The sequence below is a fragment of the Mustelus asterias genome, unplaced genomic scaffold (assembly GCF_964213995.1).
Source record: "Mustelus asterias unplaced genomic scaffold, sMusAst1.hap1.1 HAP1_SCAFFOLD_318, whole genome shotgun sequence".
Lineage (NCBI taxonomy): Eukaryota > Metazoa > Chordata > Chondrichthyes > Carcharhiniformes > Triakidae > Mustelus > Mustelus asterias.
Genome location: NW_027590280.1, coordinates 179449 through 203072, shown reverse-complemented (window position 1 = coordinate 203072; position 23624 = coordinate 179449). Strand labels below are relative to the sequence as shown.

Below are 23624 nucleotides of genomic sequence, written 5' to 3'. Positions count from 1 at the left end.
CGTCTTGACAAGTACATGAATAGGATGGGAATAGAGGGATATGGTCCCTGGAAGCGTAGGGGTTTTTAGTTAAGTCAGGCAGCATGGTCGGTGCAGGTTTGGAGGGCCGAAGGGCCTGTTCCTGTGTTGTAATTTTCTTTGTTCTTTGTTCTTTAATGCACAAGGACACAAGGTCTCGCTAAGTATCACCTCTCTCAATTTACACCCATTCAAGAAATAATCTGTCTTCCTATTATTGCTATCAAAGTGGATAACCTCACATTTATCCACATTCTGCTGCATCTGCCATGCAGATACCCACACACTCAGCCTGTCCAAATCACACTGAAGCATCTCTGCATCCTCCTCACAGCTCACCCTCCCACCCAACTTTATATCATCTGCAAATTTGGAGATAATACATTCAGTTCCCTCTTCCAAATCATTAATATATAATGTGAACAGTTGGGGTCCTAGCACATATCCCTGTGGAACCCGACTGACTGACTGCCAATCAGAAAAGACCCATTTATGCCAACGATTTGCTTCCTATCTGCTTACCAGCTTTCTATCTCCAGACACTACTCGCAATCCTATGTGCTTTAACTTGCATAGTCGTCTATTATGTGAGACATGGAGTTGTGTTTGTAATAAGCAGACCATGTTTGATTAATCTGATTAGTTGCAGGGAAACTTGCTGAAGGGAATATAGTAGATGTTGTTTATTTAGAATTTAAGAAGGTATCAATCAGAGGCTGGTTAATGAAATTGCAACACATCGAATAGGACGGTCAGTGTCCAATTGGATAAAAGTTTGGTTTAAGGACTGACAGCTGTGAGGCATGGGAAACGGTTATTTTTCAGACTGGGGGAGGGTAAACAGTGATGTTCCCCAATGGTCAGGGCAGGCATCACTGCTTGTTTAGATTATAAATGACTTGGATAATGGAATACAGAGTAAAACGTCTAAATTTGCTAATGATACCAAACTTGGAGGAGTGTCTAACAGTGAGGATGATAGCAATGGATTGTAACAGGACTGGGATAGGTTAGCAGAATAGGCAGATAGGATCAGATAGAATTGAACACAGGAGTTTGAGGTGATGTATTCTGACTTAAAGGGTGGAGAGAGGCAATGTAGACTTAGTCACAGTTCTAAAGAGTGTGCGGGGTAATATATGTATATAGTGTATGTTGGGGTTTGGGTTGTGGACTGCCCCTTTAAGAGTGTGGGGTCAGGTGACCCCTGGGGAATTAGCTCTTCCCAGTGTGGGACCTGGTCTTAGATCAGAGTGTGGAACAGTGCACACCGACAATAAAGAGCTCCCAATGTTCAAGTTATCAAGCCTACCCCATGGTTCTTTGTGCACCCTTAGTCCATAGGGGCATATATAATAAGGCAATGTATCTGCATCAATCTTTGAAGGGGGTACAACATATCGAGGGAGGCTCAGCAAAGCAAAGCAGATGTTGGGCTTCATAAACAGAAGTGTGGAGTACAAACGCAGGGAGGTTATACTGAACGTTTATTCAGCTCCGGTTAGGCCACAGCTAAAGCATTGGTTCAGTTCTGGTCACCACTTTGGGAAGGATGTGAGGGTCTTTGCGAGGATCTGCAGAATAGTTCCCAGGATGAGGGAGCTTAGCTGTAAGGTTAGGCTGGAGAAGCTGCGGTAAAAGCAAAATACTGCAGATGCTGGAGATCAGAAATAAAAATGGAAAAACCCAGCAGGTCTGGCAGCGTCTACAGAGAGTGAATAAGAGTCGATGTTTTGAGTCCAATCTGACTCTTCTTTGGAATAAGTTATACTGGACTTGAAGTGTTAACCATGTTTCTCTCATCAGAGGTGCTGCCAGAGATTTTCCAACATTTTCTATTTTTATTGGAGAAGTTGAGGTTGTTTTCCACAGAGCCAGAGAATTGAAGGGAAAATTGATGGAAGTGCATGAGATTCTGACAAGTTTAGATAAAGCAGCCAAGGAAACACTGTTCCCACTGGTTGATGGTATAAGGAACAGGGATACAGATTTAAGGACTGGGAACAGATTCAAGGGGAATGTAAGGATGAACATTTTTTACACAGCGAGTGCTAGTGACCTGGAACTTGGTAGTGAGACTGACAGGGTTGCGCTGAGAGTCCGTGCACGCTGGGACATGGGTGTCGCAGGCTGGGACATGGGTGTCGCAGGCTGGGACATGGGTGTCGCAGGCTGGGACATGGGTGTCACAGGCTGGCCAGCATTTATCACATATCCCTAATTATCCCTGAACTGAGTGACTTGCTAGGCCACTTCAGATGGCAGTTAAGAGTCAACTACATTGCTGGTTCTGGCGTCACATGTCGGCCAGACCAGGTAAGGACGGCAGATTTCCTTCCCTAAAGGACATTAGTGAACCAGATGGGTTTTGTTTGGGTACCAGCAATGAGACATAGGAAGCTCGGGGGATAATGTCAACATCAAGAACTCGGGGGTTACACACTCACAGCTCAGCAGCAGCTCCTCATATAAGTGCAAAGATTTAGAGTTTGCTCGGGTGGTGTACAAATACTCCGCACTGAACACTGCTGTTCCAATTCAAGGTGTCACCAGTCATTTACCCAGTGCTGTATCTGTCCTGGGAGTGTTTGATGGGGACAGTGTAGAGGGAGCTTTACTCTGTATCTAACCCCGTGCTGTATCTGTCCTGGGAGTGTTTGATGGGGACAGTATAGAGGGAGCTTTACTCTGTATCTAACCCCATGCTGTACCTGTCCTGGGAGTGTTTGATGGGGACAGTGTAGAGGGAGCTTTATTCTGTATCTAACCCCGTGCTGTACCTGTCCTGGGAGTGTTTGATGGGGACAGTGTAGAGGGAGCTTTACTCTCTATCTAACCCCGTGCTGTACCTGTCCTGGGAGTGTTTGATGGGAACAGTGTGGAGGGTGTGTGTGTATGGTACAGTATGTGTGTATGGTACAGTGTGTGTGTGTGCGGGCATGGTACAGTGTCAGTGGTTTATAGAAGGAGTGCGTGTGTGTACATACCCAGTATTTGCGAATCTGTCCATCATATCCTTGCTCTTCACCCCACCTGCAAACAACAAAACACAAACAGTCCATGTTTTAATTGCTGAATTATTAGTCAGAAACAATATTCCTTTCAAAAGTTCACTGCCTGTGGAACATTCCAGAAAATCTGAAAGGCAGCATCTGTATGGTGTACTCTGCTTAAGCTTTCCTTGTTTGGTGGGAGTCTGGGGGATTCATGGTCCATTCACAGACTGAGTGAGCTGCTCCCCATCAGACTGTGAACACGGCTTGGGGAAGGCAGCATCAACCAGCCGGGGGGGGCGGGGGGGGGGGGACACAACGTATGTGTGTGGGTGGGTGCGTGTCCCATACCCAGGCAATTCACAGCACCCTGCTTGCTACCAATCTGTTTGAGGCTCCTCAGTCGATCTTACCCACCAGGCCTCAGCCACTGTATCCGTGGCTGGCAGGTCAAACCGCAGGCCCCACAGGATGCCCAGAGGCACCAAGGGAAGTTGGGGATATGAGGGAAGGGGATGGGTGTCAGGTTATTGCACTGGTTTGGGAAGGGTGAGGGAGGGTTTGGGGGCAGGGACAGACAGTCCAGTCAGGGCAGCAAAACCCCAGGTGTTTCCAGTGTGACCCACTGAGGAAAGGTTCAGACTAATCCCTGAGTGTCTCCTCTCTTCACTCAGCAGGGTTTACTCAGTCAGCTGGTCAAATACCAGTGGCCAAGCCCATTCACACGAAGCTGCCAGAGTCAGGCAGGCTGACTGGCCACCTATAGACGTGCCTGATGAAGATGGTGGTGGAGGGGTAGGATTTTGCACAGCTATCTGAGAGAATGGCAGAACGGGATTTATTTGGTGTCTTGCACGACCAAAAAATATTGTAAAGACTTCAGAGTAAATAAAGTAAAAACAGCAATGTAATAATGACCTGTTTTCATAATATTGACTGCCTGAGGGTTAGATCATAGAATCCTACAGTGCAGAAAGAGGCCATTCGGCCCATCAAGTCTGCACCAACTCCAATCCCACCCAGGCCCTATCCACATATCCCTACGTATTTTACCCACTAACCTATGCATCCCGGGACACTAAGGGGCAATTTAGAATGGCCAATCAACCTAGCCCGCACATCTTTGGACTGTGGGAGGAAACCGGAGCACCCGGAGGAAACCCACGCAGACACAGGGAGAATGTGCAAACTCCACACAGATAGCGACCCGAGCCGGGATTCGAACCCAGGTCCCTGGAGCTGTGAAGCAGCAGTGCTAACCACTGTGCTACCGTGCCACCCGTGTTAGATATCATGATGTGGAGATGCCGGCGTTGGACTGGGGTAAACACAGTAAGAAGTCTCACAACACCAGGTTAAAATCCAACAGGTTTGTTTGGTAGCAAAAGCCACTAGATTTCGGAGTGCTGCCCCTTCGTCACAAACAGGGCACATAAAGACACAAACTCAATTTACAAAATAATGGTTGGAATGCGAGTCTTTACAGGTAATCAAGTCTTAAAGGTACAGACAATGTGAGTGGAGAGAGGGTTAAGCACAGGTTAAAGAGATGTGTATTGTCTCCACACAGGACAGTTAGTGAGATTTTGCAAGCCCAGGCAAGTCGTGGGGGTTACAGATAGTGTGACATGAACCCAAGATTCTGGTTGAGGCCGTCCTCATGTGTGCAGAACTTGGCCATCAGTCTCTGCTCAGCGACTCTGCGTTGTCGTGTGTTGTGAAGGCCGCCTTGGAGAACGCTTACCCGAAGATCAGAGGCCGAATGCCCGTGACCGCTGAAGTGTTCCCCAACAGGAAGAGAACACTCCTGCCTGGTGATTGTCGAGTGGTGTTCATTCATCTGCTGTCGTAGCGTCTGCATAGTCTCCCCAATGTACCATGCCTCGGGACATCCTTTCCTACAGCGTATCAGGCAGACAACGTTGGCAGAGTGGCAAGAGTATGTACCGTGTACCTGGTGGATGGTGTTCTCACGTGAGATGATGGCATCTGTGTCGATGATCCGTAACGTCTTGCAGAGGTTGCTGTGGCAGGGTTGTGTGGTGTCATGGTCACTGTTCTCCTGAAGGCTGGGTAGTTTGCTGCGGACAATGGTCTGTTTGAGGTTGTGCGGTTGTTTGAAGGCAAGAAGTGGGGGTGTGGGGATGGCCTTGGCGAGATGTTCGTCTTCATCAATGACATGTTGAAGGCTCCGGAGAAGATGTGCCACCCCCTCCCTGGTGGGGGAGGGGGTGGCACATGTTTCCTGCTTTGGGGAGGTAGAAATCCCCAGTTTTCCATCTGCCTCACACATTAACAATGCGGTGGTTGGGATGCTGCTTTTTCCAATGGAACAGTTCTCCAGCCAGTGAAAATCCAGCAGGAATGAAGAGAGCTCGGAAATGTTTTGAATCGTTGAAATGTCCGGATTAAACCCGGAGATTGAGGAGGAGACTCCAGTCATTGCTCAGACAATCTCAGTCACCCGAAATCCAAACCTTCCATACAGGCTGAGTATCCGACTCTCCTGAAGGAAATAGGCTGAGGGACGTTTACGCACAAATCCTCCACCACCCCGCTCCCTGAATGTTTGCTGAATGTGCACGAGATATTGCAAAGAGTATTGAGATATCAGAGTGCTCCAGAACATGTGCTGAATCCAGTTACATCCAGCCTCAGGTATCTGTCCCCAGCACTGACTCCTTTACTCAGTCAGTGAGGAGGAAAGCTGAATTAGTCCTTCCTTTGTGAGCAAACTGTACTTTCCACCCAGTGACAACAGCTGAAAGGGGCTAACACCCACCCTGAGGTCACGCTGCACATTCCATTCAGGAATCTGGAACAATACATGGACCAGTCAGTGATTCCGGCAAAACCCTGGCCAGGATTCCATCAGTTAAAGCAACTGTCACAACTCAGCCACACTTGAGCCGGGAATGTTGGAGACCTTCCTCCAATAGCCGATGGCACCTTCCATAAAATTATTAAAAATCCCAAACACAACAAGCATCCCGAACTGAAACAGTGATCGCACCAACACTGGGATCTTGTCTCTTGCTCCCTGCACTTTCCCTGACATTGTGCTATTCTCTGTTGCTCTGCTATGGGTTGAGTCAGTGGTTGGAGAGAAGGTTGCTGCATTGCTTGCTCAGACTGTGTTCGGGGACCTGCTCTCTGCTCATTGTCTGGGTGATGGATCTGGACAGGATCAGCTCCAAGTGGAGGAACGGCCTGTGGAAAGGCTCGGCGCTGGCGAAGCTCAGATCCCTGGCTCTCCTGAAGAGGAGAGAGAGGTGACAAAACAGTTACTGGATGTACTGGATACTCAGACAGCGAATCCAATTGGAGGGTGTGCACTGACTCAGTGCCACACGGTGTAAGATAACAATGTTCATCTCAATGGCTGAGGCATCTCGGCCTCCCCACAGGGCCCCATGGGATGACAGGTTGGATCTTTTATACATGGGGCCAGCAATCTCTGGCCTTCAGCAGCCCCTTCACCTCCAGACTGAGATACGAGAGAGCCCTCAGCTGTTTCAGGGTCCATCCAGCACTCTGTTCTCCAGCAGAGTAAGAAGTTTAACAACACCAGGTTAAAGTCCAACAGGTTTATTTGGTAGCAAAAGCCACACAAACTTTCGAGGCTCTAAGCCCCTTCTTCAGCTGAAGAAGGGGCTTAGAGCCTCGAAAGCTTGTGTGGCTTTTGCTACCAAATAAACCTGTTGGACTTTAACCTGGTGTTGTTAAACTTCTTACTGTGTTTACCCCAGTCCAACGCCGGCATCTCCACATCATGACTCCAGCAGAGTCACAGCCCCATGGCAGAGGTTGTAATCACCACCCGCAGGATGATAATGTGCTGTAATCACTCGCAGGCTGGTATGGTGATGTAATCACTCGCAGGCTGTAATCACAGTAATGTAATGTGCTGTAATCACACCACTCGCAGGCTGCTACTGTGCTGTAATCACTCGCAGGCTGGTACAGTGCTGTAATCACTCACAGGCTGGTACAGTGCTGTAATCACTCGCAGGCTGGTATGGTGCTGTAATCACTCGCAGGCTGGTACAGTGCTGTAATCACTCACAGGCTGGTATGGTGCTGTAATCACACCACTCACAGGCTGGTATGGTTCTGTAATCACTCAGGCTGGTGCGGTGCTGTAATCACTCGCAGGCCGGTATGGTGCTGTAATCACTTGCAGGCTGGTATGGTGCTGTAATCACTCGCAGGTTGGTATGGTGCTGTAATCACTCACAGGCTGGTATGGTTCTGTAATCACTCAGGCTGGTGCGGTGCTGTAATCACTCGCAGGCCGGTATGGTGCTGTAATCACTTGCAGGCTGGTATGGTGCTGTAATCACTCGCAGGTTGGTATGGTGCTATAATCACTCGCAGGCTGGTAAGGTACTGTAATCACACCACTCGCAGGCTGGTACGGTGCTGTAATCACACCACTCGCAGGCTGGTACGGTGCTGTAATTACACCACTTGCAGGCTGGTACGGTGCTGTAATCACTCGCAGGCTGGTACGGTGCTGTAATCACTCGCAGGCTAGTATGGTGCTGTAATAACACCACTCGCAGGCTGGTACAGTGCTGTAATCACACCACTCACAGGCTGTATGGTGCTCTAATCACTCGCAGGCTGGTATAGTGCTGTAATCTCGCAGGCTGGTATGGTGCTGTAATCACACCCCTCACAGGCTGGTACGGTGCTGTAATCACTCGCAGGCTGGTACGGTGCTGTAATCACCGTACCAGCCTGCGAGATTACAGCACCGTACCAGCCTGCAAGTGGTGTAATTACAGCACTGTACCAGCCTGCAAGTGATTACAGCACCGTACCAGCCTGCGAGTGATTACAGCACCGTACCAGCCTGTGAGGGGTGTGATTACAGCACCATACCAGCCTGCGAGATTACAGCACCGTACCAGCCTGCAAGTGGTGTAATTACAGCACCGTACCAGCCTGCAAGTGGTGTAATTACAGCACTGTACCAGCCTGCGAGTGTTTACAGCACCGTACCAGCCTGTGAGTGGTGTGATTACAGCACCGTAGCAGCCTGCGAGTGATTACAGCACCATACCAGCCTGCGAGTGATTACAGCACCTTACCAGTCTGCGATCACACCACTCGCAGGCTGGTATGGTGCTGTAATCACTCGCAGGCTGGTACTGTGCTGTAATCACTCGCAAGGTGGTACGGTGCTGTAATCACTCGCAGGCTGGTACTGTGCTGTAATCACTCGCAGGTTGGTACAGTGCTGTAATCACTCACAGGCTGGTATGGTGCTGTAATCACTCGCAGGGTGGTACGGTGCTGTAATCACTCGCAGGCTGGTACGGTGCTGTAATCACTCGCAGGTTGGTACGGTGCTGTAATCACTCGCAGGCTGGTACGTTGCTGTAATCACTCGCAGGCTGGTACGGTGCTGTAATCACTCGCAGGCTGGTACGGTGCTGTAATCACTCACAGGCTGGTACGGTGCTATAATCACTTGCAGGCTGGTACGGTGCTGTAATCACTCACAGGCTGGTACGGTGCTGTAATCACTCACAGGTTGGTACGGTGCTGTAATCATTCACAGGTTGGTACGGTGCTGTAATCACTCGCAGGTTGGTATGGTGCTGTAATCACTTGCAGGCTGGTACGGTGCTGTAATCACTCGCAGGCTGGTACGGTGCTGTAATCACTCGCAGGCTGGTACGGTGCTGTAATCACACAACCCGCAGGCTGAGCTCCCTCGACTGGGTGGAATGTCAGCTCGGTTGCTGGCAATAGATTCAATAACAACACGCAGAAGGAAATTTGATAAATACTTAAAAAGCAAAAGCTTGTGGAACTGTTGGAAAAGAGTGAAGGAGTGGGATGTTCAGTCAAAGAGCCAGCACAGGAATTATAGGCTGAATGGCCTCCTTCAATCCGTGATTCAATGTTTCTCAGTCAGACCACAGTGATCTCAAGGGCCCCTCATTGGAATCCTGGGGGAGTGGAATTCCTGATAGTGATACTTCCCGCCGGTTTTGTACTAGTGAGGTTTTCTCACGGTGAGGTATCCCCTGCAGTTATTCCAGAACAATCAAACTTCACATCAGAGCTGTCCAATTAGCAGAGTGAAGATTGTCATCTCATTAATCTGGCTGCATTTAGATCTAGACTCTGGCAGTGACTGTCCAGTGACCCACCGTAACTCCTCCAAACTGGGTTGGAACAGGAGATGCTGGGGTATTTGTGCGGAATGGACTAATGCCATCACTCAGTCACTGACAAAACAGCTACATGCTGCTCATAGAAATCATAGAAACCCTACAGTGCAGAAGGAGGCCATTCGGCCCATCGAGTCTGCACCGACCATTCATTCAAAGGCAATCGTGTTCACACACAGCTGAGAATGGTTCAGGGGTTGACTGCATGGCCAGCGATTGGTGCAACGCCAAAGCTTTCTCGGTGAAACATTTAACATTCGCTTGTACTCAGAATCACTTTGCTCTCTGCATTGTGTTGTTTCGTGTCTTCCACTCATTTTCAGATGTCTCCATGTTCCTCAATTGGAATTTTTTTACTGTGTTCTCCTGATGTGCTAGTGGATCGGATCTCAAACAATGACGAGACAGAGAATCTGGTGAACTGGTGCGATGACAATAATCTCTTCCTCAATGTCAACAAAACGAAGGAGATTGTCATCGACTTCAGGAAGTGTAAAGGAGAACATGCCCCTGTCTACATCAACCGGGATGAAGTAGAAAGTGTCGAGAGCTTCAAGTTTTTAAGTGTCCAGATCACCAACAACCTGTCCTGGTCCCCCCATGCCTGCACTATAGTTAAGAAAGCCCACCAACACCTCTACTTTCTCAGAAAATTAAGGAAATTTGGCATGTCAGCTATGACTCTCACCAACTTTTACAGATGTACCATAGAAAGCATTCTTTCTGGTTGTACACAGCTTGGTATGGCTCCTGCTCTGCCCAAGACTGCAAGGAACTACAAAAGGTTGTGAATGTAGCCCAATCCAACATGCAAACCAGTCTCCCATCCATTGACTCTGTCTACACTTCCCTCTGCCTCGGCAAAGCAGCCAGCATAATTAAGGACCCCACACACCCCAGACATTCTCTCTTCCACCTTCTTCCTTCGGGGAAAAAGATACAAAAGTCTGAGGTCACACACCAACCAACTCAAGAACAGCTTCTTCCCTGCTGCCATCAGACTTTTGAATGGACTTACCTTGCATTAAGTTTCTCTACACCCTAACTATGACTGTAACACTACATTCTGCACTCTCTCATTTCCTACTCTATGAACAGAATGCTTTGTCTATATCGCGCGCAAGAAACAATACTTTTCACTGTATGTTAATACATATGACAATAATAAATCAAATCAAACATTGCCAGTGGGTACTCTCTACCGAGAGGGTGCAGCTGGTGCTGGGCTACAGCCCGGTCTCAACCCACATTGCCACATACAATTGTGCCCTTCCTGTGCTGCCGTGGGGCTCTGATATTGGTAGGTAGCCTTCAACAGGAAGCTGCTGAGTATCTCACCGTTTAATAACCCCCCCATAAAGTTCACTTTCAGGTTACTCTGAGGTCACAAATAAAAAGAAAAGCAAAGTTCACCGGGCACCAGTATCCCATTTCCATTTAACGAATGAAAACCAACCAGCACTCATCCCTCAACCCCCCCCCCCCTCCCACCGAAACCTGCCAAACTCACTCGGCTTTATTTGGCCACTTTGTCCTGAATTGTCTATCATACACCCACAGAGCTTTAAACAGAAATGTGATTCTAACCAGCCCCTGCACTGTTACAATGGGACAGCCCACATCACATTCTGCCTGTTTTACACTCTGATTTCAATGGGTGGGGCTGTGCACAGTGCCTGGCCTGGTTCCCCCCTCCCCAGTTTTCATCGAGGCAGCTTGTCTACAATTACCCCACTGCCTAGAATTGATCATCTTGTGCAGCTGCTGTTTTCAATCTCTGCTAATTCCCCATCATTCTCATTCTACCTGATATCACTTCATCTGGATCAATTGCCCACAATGATCATTCCTTACCCTGTGATTTTGACGGAGTGAGTCCCGTGTCGACGGAATTTCTCTGGTTTGTCAGCCATCGCTGGTGTGTGTCTGTAAACTCCACTTCTGTACACAAAGAAATCTTCATGTACCTCCATCAGTGCTGTGTCAGAACAGAGGAGATGCGTATGTGTTCATTCAACAATCTCACCATAACCTCACCAGCAGTCTACCGTAGTCCCCCTCTAACCTCGCTGGAACCTCATCATGTTCGCACTGTAAACCCAGCACTATTCCAGCATAATCAAACTGCAGTCCCACTGTCCGGGACCAGAGAACACAGTCACAGAATAAGGATGTGTTCATTTAAGATGGATTTGAGGAAGAATTTCATCTCTCAAAGAGAATCTTTGGGATTCTTTCTCCCAGGAAGCTGTGAAGTCCTTGAAAATTTCCAGCACTGAGATGGATCGGTTTTTAATCAGTCAGGGAATTGAGGATCACAGAGAGAAGGCAGGAAATTGGACTTAGTGAGTGTTAGATCAACAATGATCTTATTCAATGGTAGAGCAGGCTCGGAGAGCTGAATGGCCGACTCTTGCTCTTATTTCTTTTGGTCTTATGGTCTTCTTCATTACTTTTTACCATTGTTCTACCATAATCCTGCCGTAACCTCACCAAATTCCTACCATAAACTCAGTCTTGTCCCACTGTAATATTCCCACCCACTGGCTGTCAATGCAGCCATGACAGTGCACAGCAGCGTGCATCCTGTAAATGGGCATTCTGGGCACTTTATTCCCAGTTTCCTCATTTACAAACCACAGACTGTACACCTAGCACCAGGGACCCAGGTTCAATTCCCGGCTTGGGTCACTGTCTGTGTGGAGTTTGCACATTCTCCTCGTGTCTGCATGGGTTTCCTCCGGGTGCTCCGGTTTCCTCCCACAGTCCAAAGATGGGCAGGTTAGGTGGATTAGCCACGGTAAATTGTGGGGTTACGGCGATAGGGTGGGGGAGAGGGCCTGGGTAAGATATTATGTCAGAGAGTCAGTGCAGGCTCGATGGGCCGAATGGCCTTGTCTGCACTGTAAGGATTCTATGATGCTATGATTAATAAGATGCCAATTAGTTTTGGAGACAAGTTAGTTCCGAGGTCCAGGACTCTACCAAGCAAAACTGGGACAGCAATCAAGCGGCTCATTGTTCCACAGGAGCAGGCTGAGTGTAAGAAAGATTGTGTCTGCATTTTATTTATTTTTCAGTTAAATTTGGCTTAAAAATCTGAGTTTTTTTTCAAAACAGGGAGTAGGCCCAGGAGCAGCCTGGGGAAGGTTTAAAAAGGGCTAACTTAAAAAGGTTTTTTTTTCAAAACAGGGAGTAGGCCCAGGAGCAGCCTGGGGAAGGTTTTTTGGAGGGTTTAAAAGCAGGCCGCACTTCTGAGCGGGCAGCGTCTGGAGCGGGCAGTGGAGTGAGCAGGGAGCAGAGTGAGAGCTAAAAGGGCTTTGGCTCACAGGGCTTCGGCGAAGGCGAGGAAGGTTGTTTGTTTGTTTTTCTTCGGTTACACCCCCTTTTTGTTTTATCCCCAAAACTAAAAAGGACATGGCTGGTATGAGTGGGAGGCCAGTATACTGCATTCGGTGTGGGATGTGGGAGTTCCTGGAGACAACTTGCCTCCCGGAAGTCCATATCTGTGCCAGATGTGTGGAACTGCAACTCCTGAAGGATCGTGTAAGGGAGCTGGAGCTGAGGCTCGATGAACTCAGTTTAGTTAGGGAAAATGAGAGATTAATAGATAAAAGTTATAGTCAGGTAGTGACACCAGGGTCTCGGAAGGAAGACACGTGGGTCGCAGTTAGGAGGGGTAATAGTCAGAAGGGTGATGTGCCAGAAAGTACCCCAGTGGCAGTCTCCCATAAAAGAAAGGGATGGGCAACAGATGGGAGAAGGGAAGAGAGTGAGCAGTCTGTGGAGGGATCCCCTGTGGTTGTCCCCCTCCAAAATAGGTATATTGTTTTGGATTCTGTGGAGGGGGATGACCCTCCAGTGGTAAGCCACGAGGACCAGATCGCCTCCACGGAGACAGGCTCAGGGGTCCGGAAGGGAAAGAAGGGGTTTAGGAGAGCGATAGTTGTGGGGGACGCAATGGTTAGAGGCACGGACAGGTGGTTCTGTGGGAGTGAACGAGAATCCAGGATGGTAGTCTGCCTCCCTGGTGCCGGGGTACTGGATGTCTCCGCGAGGGTAGGAAGCATATTTAAAAAGGAAGGTAGTCAAACGGATGTGATTATACACATTGGTGAAAATGATGTAGGTAGGAAGAGCAGGGGGGTCATACGAGAGAAATTCAGGGAGTTGGGTGCTAGGCTAAAAAGTAAAGCCTCCAGGGTAGCAATCTCTGGACTGCTCCCGGTGTCTAGTGCAAGTGAGGCTCGGAACAGGGAGATTCTACAGTTGAACGCGTGGCTAAAGGACTGGTGCAAGAGGGAGGGTTTTAAATTCATAGATAACTGGGAAATCTTCAAGTCAGGATGGCAACTGTACAGAAAGTATGGGTTACACCTTAACTGGAAGGGAGCAAATATCCTGGCTGGGAGTTTTGCTAGAGTGTTTCGGCAGGATTTAAACTAGTGTGGCAGTGGGGTGGGGAACAAAACAGTAGGTCAGTAAATACTGAGGCTGGGGTTGAGCTGGGGGCCAGGGCAAGGCTAGCTAAGAAGAGGAGCACTCTGGAGGAGGATGACCTGAGTGGGCCTGGAGGTCTGGAGTGCATCTGCTTCAATGCGAGGAGCGTAACGGGTAAAACAGACGAATTTAGGGCCTTAATGCTTGTGCGGAATTTGGATGTGGTTGCGGTGACGGAAACTTGGTTAAAAGAAGGACAGGACTGGCAGCTGAATATTCCGGGGTATAAGTGTTTTAGGCGAGACAGAGGAGGGGCTAAAAAAGGTGGGGGAGTAGCAATATTAGTTAAGGAGCATATTACCGCGGTGCAGAGGGTAGACAACTTAGAGGGGTCATGTACTGAGTCGCTGTGGGTGGAACTCAGAAACAGGAAGGGTGCAGTCACTATGCTGGGGGTGTACTACAGACCACCCAACAGCCCACGGGAAGTGGAGGAAAGGATATGTCAGGAGATTCTGGATAGGTGCAGAAAACATAGGGTTGTTGTAGTGGGGGACTTTAATTTCCCTGGCACAGACTGGAAAGTGCTTAGAGCTGGGGGTCCGGACGGGGAGGAATTTGTAAAATGCGTACTGGAAGGTTCTTTGGAACAGTATGTAGATAGCCCGACTAGAGAGGGGGCTATACTGGACCTAGTTCTGGGAAATGAGCCTGGTCAGGTCGTCAAAGTTTCGGTAGGGGAACATGTGGCAAATAGTGACCACAACTCTGTTAACTTTAGGATAGTAATGGACAAGGATGAGTGCTGTCCTACGGGCAGGGTGCTAAATTGGGGGAAGGCTGACTATAGCCGGATTAGGCAGGAATTGGTGGATGTTGATTGGGAGAGGATGTTCGAGGGTAAGTCCGCGTCTGGCATGTGGGAGTCTTTTAAGGAACTATTGATAAGGCTGCAGGATAGGCATGTGCCTGTAAAAAGGAAAGATAGGAAAGGTAGGATTCGAGAGCCGTGGATAACCAGGGAAATTGAGGATCTGATTAAAATGAAAAGGGAGGCTTACGTTAAGTCCAGGCAACTGAAAACAGATGGAGCTCTGGAGGAATACAGAGAGAGTAGGAAAGAACTCAAACGGGGAGTTAGAAGGGCAAAAAGAGGTCACGAGATGTTCTTGGCAGGCAGGATTAAGGAGAATCCTAAGGCATTCTATTCATACGTTAGGAACAAAAGAGTTGTCAGGGAGAAAATCGGACCTCTCAGGGACAAAGGAGGGGAATTATGCTTAGAACCCAAGGGAATAGGGGAGATCCTAAATGAATACTTTGCATCGGTATTCACGAAGGAGAGGGGCGTGTTAACCGGGAGTGTCTCGGAGGGAGGTGTTGACCCGTTAGAGAAAATCTCCATTACAAGAGAGGAAGTGTTAGGTTTTTTAGGGAACATTAAAACTGACAAAGCCCCAGGGCCTGATGGCATCTATCCTCGACTGCTCAGGGAGACGAGAGATGAAATTGCTGGGCCTCTGACGGAAATCTTTGTCGCTTCTTTGGACATGGGTGAGGTCCCTGAGGATTGGAGGATAGCGAATGTGGTCCCGTTGTTTAAGAAGAGTAGCAGGGATAACCCAGGAAATTATAGGCCGGTGAGCTTGACGTCCGTGGTAGGGAAGTTGTTGGAGAGGATTCTTAGAGACAGGATGTATGTGCATTTAGAACGGAACAATCTCATTAGTGACAGACAGCATGGTTTTGTAAGAGGGAGGTCGTGCCTTACAAATTTGGTGTAGTTTTTTGAGGAAGTGACAAAAACGGTTGATGAAGGAAGGGCCGTGGATGTCATCTATATGGATTTCAGTAAGGCATTTGACAAAGTCCCACATGGCAGGTTGGTTAAGAAGGTTAAGGCTCATGGGATACAAGGAGAAGTGGCTAGATGGGTGGAGAACTGGCTTGGCCATAGGAGACAGAGGGTAGTGGTCGAAGGGTTTTTTTCTGGCTGGAGGTCTGTGACCAGTGGTGTTCTGCAGGGCTCTGTACTGGGACCTCTGCTATTTGTGATATATATAAATGATTTGGAAGAAGGTGTAACTGGTGTAATCAGCAAGTTTGCGGATGACACGAAGATGGCTGGACTTGCGGATAGCGAAGAGCATTGTCGGGCAATACAGCAGGATATAGATAGGCTGGAAAATTGGGCGGAGAGGTGGCAGATGGAGTTTAATCCAGATAAATGCGAAGTGATGCATTTTGGAAGAAATAATGTAGGGAGGAGTTATACAATAAATGGCAGAGTCATCAGGAGTATAGAAACACAGAGGGACCGAGGTGTGCAAGTCCACAAATCCTTGAAGGTGGCAACACAGGTGGAGAAGGTGGTGAAGAAGGCATATGGTATGCTTGCCTTTATAGGACGGGGTATAGAGTATAAAAGCTGGAGTCTGATGATGCAGCTGTATAGAACGCTGGTTAGGCCACATTTGGAGTACTGCGTCCAGTTCTGGTCGCCGCACTACCAGAAGGACGTGGAGGCGTTAGAGAGAGTGCAGAGAAGGTTTACCAGGATGTTGCCTGATATGGAGGGTCTTAGCTATGAGGAGAGATTGGGTAAACTGGGGTTGTTCTCCCTGGAAAGACGGAGAATGAGGGGAGATCTAATAGAGGTGTACAAGATTATGAAGGGGATAGATAGGGTGAACAGTGGGAAGCTTTTTCCCAGGTCGGAGGTGACGATTACGAGGGGTCACGGGCTCAAGGTGAGAGGGGCGAAGTATAACTCAGATATCAGAGGGATGTTTTTTACACAGAGGGTGGTGGGGGCCTGGAATGCGCTGCCAAGTAGGGTGGTGGAGGCAGGCACGCTGACATCGTTTAAGACTTACCTGGATAGTCACATCAGCAGCCTGGGAATGGAGGGATACAAACGATTGGTCTCGTTGGACCAAGGAGCAGCACAGGCTTGGAGGGCCGAAGGGCCTGTTTCCTGTGCTGTACTGTTCTTTGTTCTTTGTTCTAAGGGATCATGTGTGATTGCACAGATTCGTGCAGGATCAAAGGTTAATAATGACAATCATTCAGAATTCATTGGCCTGTCCAGCTCCTCCGCATTAACCACCTCAGAATGGTCCAATGGACAATCAGTAGCTCAGATAATACAACATGGACCAACTCTTGTGTAACATTAAAATGGGATCTAGAACATCATGGGATCTAGAACATCCATGTTAAGAAGCAGACAGAGCCGAGGTCTGACATCCTGACTGAGAGACGCCATGTTTAACATTGCAGGACTCCCTCAGCATCCCATGGCCATATCAGACTAGATCTGATCCCAATTCCCTCAGGTGGGACTTGAATACACAATGTCCAAATAAACGACAAGAGTGAGGGGTGTGGGGTATATCAGAGTGTTACAGTGAGGGGTGTGGGGTATATCAGTGTGTTACAGTCAGGGGTGTGGGGTATATCAGAGTTACAGTCGGGGTATGGGGTATATCAGAGTTACAGTCAGGGGTGTGGGGTATATCAGAGTTACAGTCAGGGGTGTGGGGTATATCAGAGTTACAGTCAGGGGTGTGCGGTATATCAGAGTGTTAGAAACATAGAAACATAGAAAAACGACAGCACAATACAGGCCCTTCAGCCCACAAAGTTGTGCCGAACATGTCCCTACCTTAGCGATTACTAGGCTTACCTATAACCCTCTATCTTACTAAGTTCCATGTACTTATCTAAATGTCTCTTAGAATCCGCCTCCACCACCGTTGCTGGCAGCCCATTCCACGCACCCACCACCCTCTGAGTGAAAAACGTACCCCTGACATCTCCTCTCTACCTACTCCCCAGCACCTTAAACCTGTGTCCTCTTGTGGCAACCATTTCAGCCCTGAGAAAAAGCCTCTGACTATCCACTCGATTAATACCTCTCAACATCTTATACACCTCTATCAGGTCACCCCTCACCCTTCGTCTCTCCAAGGAGAAAAGGCCGAGCTCACTCAACCTATCCTCACAAGGCATGCTCCGCACCCAGGCAACATCCTTGTAAATCTCCTCTGCACCCTTTCTATGGCTTCCACATCCTTCCTCTAATGAGGCGACCAGAACTGAGCACAGTACTCCAAGTGGGGTCTGACCAGGGTCCTATATAGCTGCAACATTATCTCACGACTCCGAAACTCAATTCCTCGATTGATGAAGGCCAGTACACCATATGCCTTCTTAACCACAGCCTCAACCTGCACAGTTGCTTTGAGTGTCCTATGAACACAGACCCCAAGATCCTTCTGATCTTCCACTCTGCCAAGAGTCCTACCATTAATATTATATTCCGCCATCCTATTTGACCTGCCAAAATGAACCACCTCACACTTATCTGGGTTGAACTCCATCTGCCACTTCTCCGCCCAGTCTCGCTGCAACTTCTGACATCCCTCCACACTATCCACAACACCTCCAACCTTTGTGTCATCAGCAAACTTACCAACCCATCCCTCCACTTCTTCATCCAGGTCATTTATAAAAATCACAAAGAGTAAGGGTCCCAGAACAGATCCCTGGGGCACTCCATTGGTGACCGACCTCCATGCAGAATATGACCCATCTAGAACCACTCTTTGCCTTCTGTGGGCAAGCCAGTTCTGGATCCACAAAGCAATGTCCCCTTGGATCCCATGCCCCCTCACTTTCCCAATAAGCCTTGCATGGGGCACCTTATCAAATGCCTTGCTGAAGCCCATATATACTTCTTTTTCCTTCATCAATGTGTTTAGTCACATCCTCAAAAAATTCAATCAGGCTCGTAAGGCATGATCTGCCTTTGACAAAGCCATGCTGACTATTCCTAATCATATTATACCTCTCCAAATGTTCATAAATCCTGCCTTTCAGGATCTTCTCCATCAACTTACCAACCACTGAGGTTAGACTCACTGGTCTATAATTTCCAGGGCTATCTCTACTCCCTTTCTTGAATCAAGGAACAACATCCGCAATCCTCCAATCCTCCGGAACCTCTCCCGTCTCCATTGATGATGCAAAGATCGTCGCCAGAGGCTCAGCAATCTCCTCCCTCGCCTCCCACAGTAGCCTGGGGTACATCTCATCCGGTCCCCGCGACTTATCTAACTTGATGCTTTTCAAAAGCTCCAACACATCCTCTTTCTTAATATCTACATGCTCAACATAGAACATAGAACATTACAGCGCAGTACAGGCCCTTCGGCCCTCGATGTTGCGCCGACCAGTGAAACCAATCTAAAGCCCCTCTAATCTACACTATTCCAATATCATCCATATGTTTATCCAATAACCATCTGAATGCTCTTAATGTTGACGAGTCCACTACTGCTGCAGGCAGGGCATTCCACGCCCTTACTACTCTCTGAGTAAAGAACCTACCTCTAACATCTGTCCTATATCTCTCACCCCTCAATTTAAAGCTCATGTTAAACCCCTCATGTTAGCCATCACCATCCGAGGAAAAAGGCTCTCACTATCCACCCTATCTAATTCTCTGATCATCTTGTATGCCTCTATTAAGTCACCTCTTAACCTTCTTCTCTCTAACGAAAACAACCTCAAGCCCCTCAGCCTTTCCTCATACGATTTTCCCACCATACCAGGCAACATCCTGGTAAATCTCCTCTGCACCCTTTCCAACACTTCCACATCCTTCCTATAATGCGGCGACCAGAACTGTATGCAATACTCCAAGTGCGGCCGCACCAGAGTTTTGTACAATTGCAACATGACCTCCTGGCTCCGAAACTCAATCCCTCTACCAATAAAAGCTAACACACCGTACGCCTTCTTAACAACCCTATCAGCCTGGGTGCCAACTTTCAGGGATCTATGCACATGGACACCCAGATCCCTCAAGCTTTTCAGTCCACTGCAAGTCTGCACTACAACCACCAAGATCCTTTTCCATAGTGAATACTGAAGTAAAGTATTCATTAAGTACCTCTGCTATTTCTTCCGGTTCCATACAAACTTTCCCACCGTCACACTTGATAGGTCCTATTCTTTCATGTCTTATCCTCTTGCTCTTCACATACTTGTAAAATGCCTTGGAGTTTTCCTTAATCCTGCCTGCCAAGGCCTTCTCGTGACCCCTTCTGGCTCTCCTGGTTTCCTTCTTAAGGTCCTTCCTATTAGCCGTATACTCTTCAAGATCTCTAACATTACCTAGCTCCCTGAACCTTTTGTAAGCTTTTCTTTTCTTCTTGACTAGATTCATTACAGCCTTTGTACACCACGGTTCCTGTAACCTACCATAACTTCCCTGTCTCATTGGAAGTCCAAAGATGTTCAGGTTAGGTTGATTGGCCATGCTAAAATTGCCCCTTAGTGTCCTTAGATGCGTAGGTTAGAGGGATTAGCGGTTAAATATGTAGGGATAAGTGGGTAGGGCCTGGGTGGGATTGTGGTCGGTGCAGACTCGATGGGCCAAATGGCCTCTTTCTGCACTGTAGAGTTTCTATGTTTCTCTGTTGCCATGCAGAACTCCAGACAAATATCCCCTGAAAATTTGCCACATTTCATAGAAATCATAGAAACCCTACAGCACAGAAAGAGGCCATTTGGCCCATCGAGTCTGCACCGACCACAATCCCACCCAGGCCCTACCCCCATACCCCTATTTATTCCGTACATTTCCCTGAGAAAACCTCTTTCCAACTTAAGCCTCCAATTTCCTGCCTGATAGAACATAGAACAGTACAGCACAGAACAGGCCCTTCGGCCCACGATGTTGTGCCAAGCTTTATCTGAAGCCAAGATCAAGCTATCCCACTCCCTATCATCCTGGTGTGCTCCATGTGCCTATCCAATAACCGCTTAAATGTTCCTAAAGTGTCTGACTCCACTATCACAGCAGGCAGTCCATTCCACACCCCAACCACTCTCTGCGTAAAGAATCTACCTCGGACATCCTTCCTATATCCCCCACCATGAACCCTATAGTTATGCCCCCTTGTAATAGCTCCATCCACCCGAGGAAATAGTCTTTGAACGTTCACTCTATCTATCCCCTTCATCATTTTATAAACCTCTATTAAGTCTCCCCTCAGCCTCCTCCGCTCCAGAGAGAACAGCCCTAGCTCCCTCAACCTTTCCTCATAAGACCTACCCTCCAAACCAGGCAGCATCCTGGTAAATCTCCTCTGCACTCTTTCCAGCACTTCCACATCCTTCTTATAGTGAGGTGACCAGAACTGCACACAATATTCCAAATGTGGTCCCACCAAGGTCCTGTACAGTTGCAGCATAACCCCACGGCTCTTAAACTCCAACCCCCTGTTAATAAAAGCTGAGATGCTGGCGTTGGACTGGGGTGAACACAGTAAGAAGTCTCACAACACCAGGTTAAAGTTATGGTATTTGCGACCAAATAAACCTGTTGGACTTTAACCTGGTGTTGTGAGACTTCTTACTGAATAAAAGCTAACACACTATAGGCTCTATCCACTTGAGTGGCAACCTTCAGAGATCTGTGGATATGGACCCCAAGATCTCTCTGTTCCTCCTCAGTCTTCAGAACCCTACCTTTGACCCTGTAATCCACATTTAATTTTGTCCGACCAAAATGAATCACCTCACATTTAGAATCATAGAAACACAGAAAAACTACAGCACAAATCAGGCCCTTCGGCCCCACAAGTTGTGCCGAACATATCCCTACCTTCTAGGCCTACCTATAACCCTCCATCCCATTAACTCCCATGTACTCATCCAAGAGTCTCTTAAAAGACCCTATTGAATTTGCCTCCACCACCACTGACGGCAGCCGATTCCACTCACTCACCACCCTCTGTGTGAAAAACTTCCCCCTAACATCTCCCCTGTACCTACCCCCCAGCACCTTAAACCTGTGTCCTCTCCTAGCAGACATTTCCACCCTGGGAAAAAGCCTCTGAGAGTCCACCCAATCTATGCCTCTCAACATCTTATATACCTCGATTAGGTCTCCTCTCATCCTACGCCTCTCCAAGGAGAAAATACCGAGCTCCCTCAGCCTATCCTCATAAGGCACGCCACTCAATCCAGGCAACATCCTTGTAAATCTCCCCTGCACCCTTTCAATCTTTTCCACATCCTTCCTGTAATGAGGCGACCAGAACTGAGCACAGTACTCCAAGTGGGGTCTGACGAGGGTCTTATATAGCTGCATCATTATCCCCGGACTCCTAAACTCAATCCCTCGATTGATAAAGGCCAGCACACCATACGCCTTCTTAACCACCTCCTCCACCTGCGGAGCCGATTTTAGAGTCCTATGGACCCGGACCCTAAGGTCCTTCTGATCCTCTACAGTACTAAGAATCTTTCCCTTTATATTGTACTCCTTCATCCCATTTGACCTGCCAAAATGGACCACTACGCATTTATCTGGGTTGAAGTCCATCTGCCACTTCTACGCCCATTCTTGCATCCTATCTATGTCCCTCTGTAACTTCTGACATCCCTCCAGACTATCCACAACCCCACCAACCTTCGTGTCGTCGGCAAACCTACCAACCCATCCCTCCACTTCCTCATCCAGGTCATTTATGAAAATGACAAACAGCAAGGGTCCCAGAACAGATCCCTGGGGCACACCACTGGTGACCGACCTCCATTTAGAAAAAGACCCATCTACAACCACTCTCTGCCTCCTTTGGGCAAGCCAGTTCTGGATCCACAGGGCAGCAGCTCCTTGGATCCCATGCCCTCTCACTTTTTCTAGAAGCCTTGCAATGGGGTATCTTATCGAACGCCTTGCTAAAATCCATATAAACCACATCTACCGCTTTCCCTTCGTCAATGTGTTTAGTCACATTTTCAAAGTACTCCACCAGGCTCGTAAGGCACGATCTGCCTTTGACAAAGCCGTGCTGAGTATTCTTGAGCATACTAAACCTCTCTAAATGCTCATAAATCTTGTCCCTCAGGATCTTCTCCATCAGCTTACCAACCACTGAGGTTAGATTCACCGGTCGCTAATTTCCTGGGATATCCCTATTCCCCTTCTTGAAAATAGGAACCACATCCGCAATCCTCCAATCCTGTGGCACCTCTCCCGTCTCCATCGACGACGCAATGATCATCGCCAGAGGCTCTGCAATCTCTTCCCTCGCCTCCCACAGTAACCTGGGGTACATCCCATCCGGACCCGGCGACTTATCTATCTTGATGCCATTCAAAGATTCCAGCACAACCTCTTTCTTAAAGTCCACATGCTCAATCTTTCAGTCCACCGCAAGCCCGCAGTACATCCACCCAGGTCCTTCTCCTCTGTGAAAACCGAGGCAAAATACTCATTTAGCACCTCTGCCATTTATCAGGGTTAAACTCCATCTGCCATTTTTCAGCCCAGCTTTGCATCCTATCTATGTCTCTTTGCAGTCTACAACAGCCCTCCACCTCATCCACTACTCCACCAATCTTGGTGTCATCAGCAAATTTACTGATCCACCCTTCAGCCCCCTCCTCTAAGTCATTAATAAAAATCACAAATAGCAGAGGACCAAGCACTGATCCCTGTGGCACTCCACGAGCAACCTGCCTCCAGTCCGAAAATTTTCCATCCATCACCACCCTCTGTCTTCAATCAGATAGCCAGTTACCTATCCAATCGGCCAACTTTCCCTCTATCCCACACCTCCTTACTTTCATCATAAGCCGACCGTGGGGGACCTTATCAAACGCCTTACTAAAATCCATGTATATGACATCAACTGCCCTACCTTCATCAACACACTTAGTTACCTCATAATTCCCCTTACTCCAATTAAACACTTTTCTAACTTGTCTGATTCTATCTCTCTCCAATGCTATTATAAAGGAGATAGAATTATGATCACTATCTCCAAAATGCTCTCCCACTGAGAGATCTGACACCTGACCAGGTTCATTTCCCAATACCAACTGAAGTACAGCCTCTCCTCTTGTAGGCTTATCTACATACTGTGTCAAGAAACCCTCCTGAACACACCTAACAAACTCCTCC

The 23624-nt window shown here is 48.1% G+C and overlaps 1 protein-coding gene across 1 annotated transcript in view; it reads right to left on the bottom strand.

Annotated features, from left to right (window-relative positions):
- Positions 1 to 23624, bottom strand: part of LOC144486348 (tubulointerstitial nephritis antigen-like) — a 206559-nt gene that overhangs the window by 7580 nt on the left and 175355 nt on the right. Inside the window, exons 7-8 of the mRNA XM_078204381.1 lie at positions 11054 to 11177; positions 3006 to 3051 (exon numbers count right to left, since the gene is read on the bottom strand). Of these exons, the coding sequence (XP_078060507.1) occupies positions 3006 to 3051; positions 11054 to 11177 (170 nt within the window). The remainder of the gene's footprint in view (positions 1 to 3005; positions 3052 to 11053; positions 11178 to 23624) is intronic.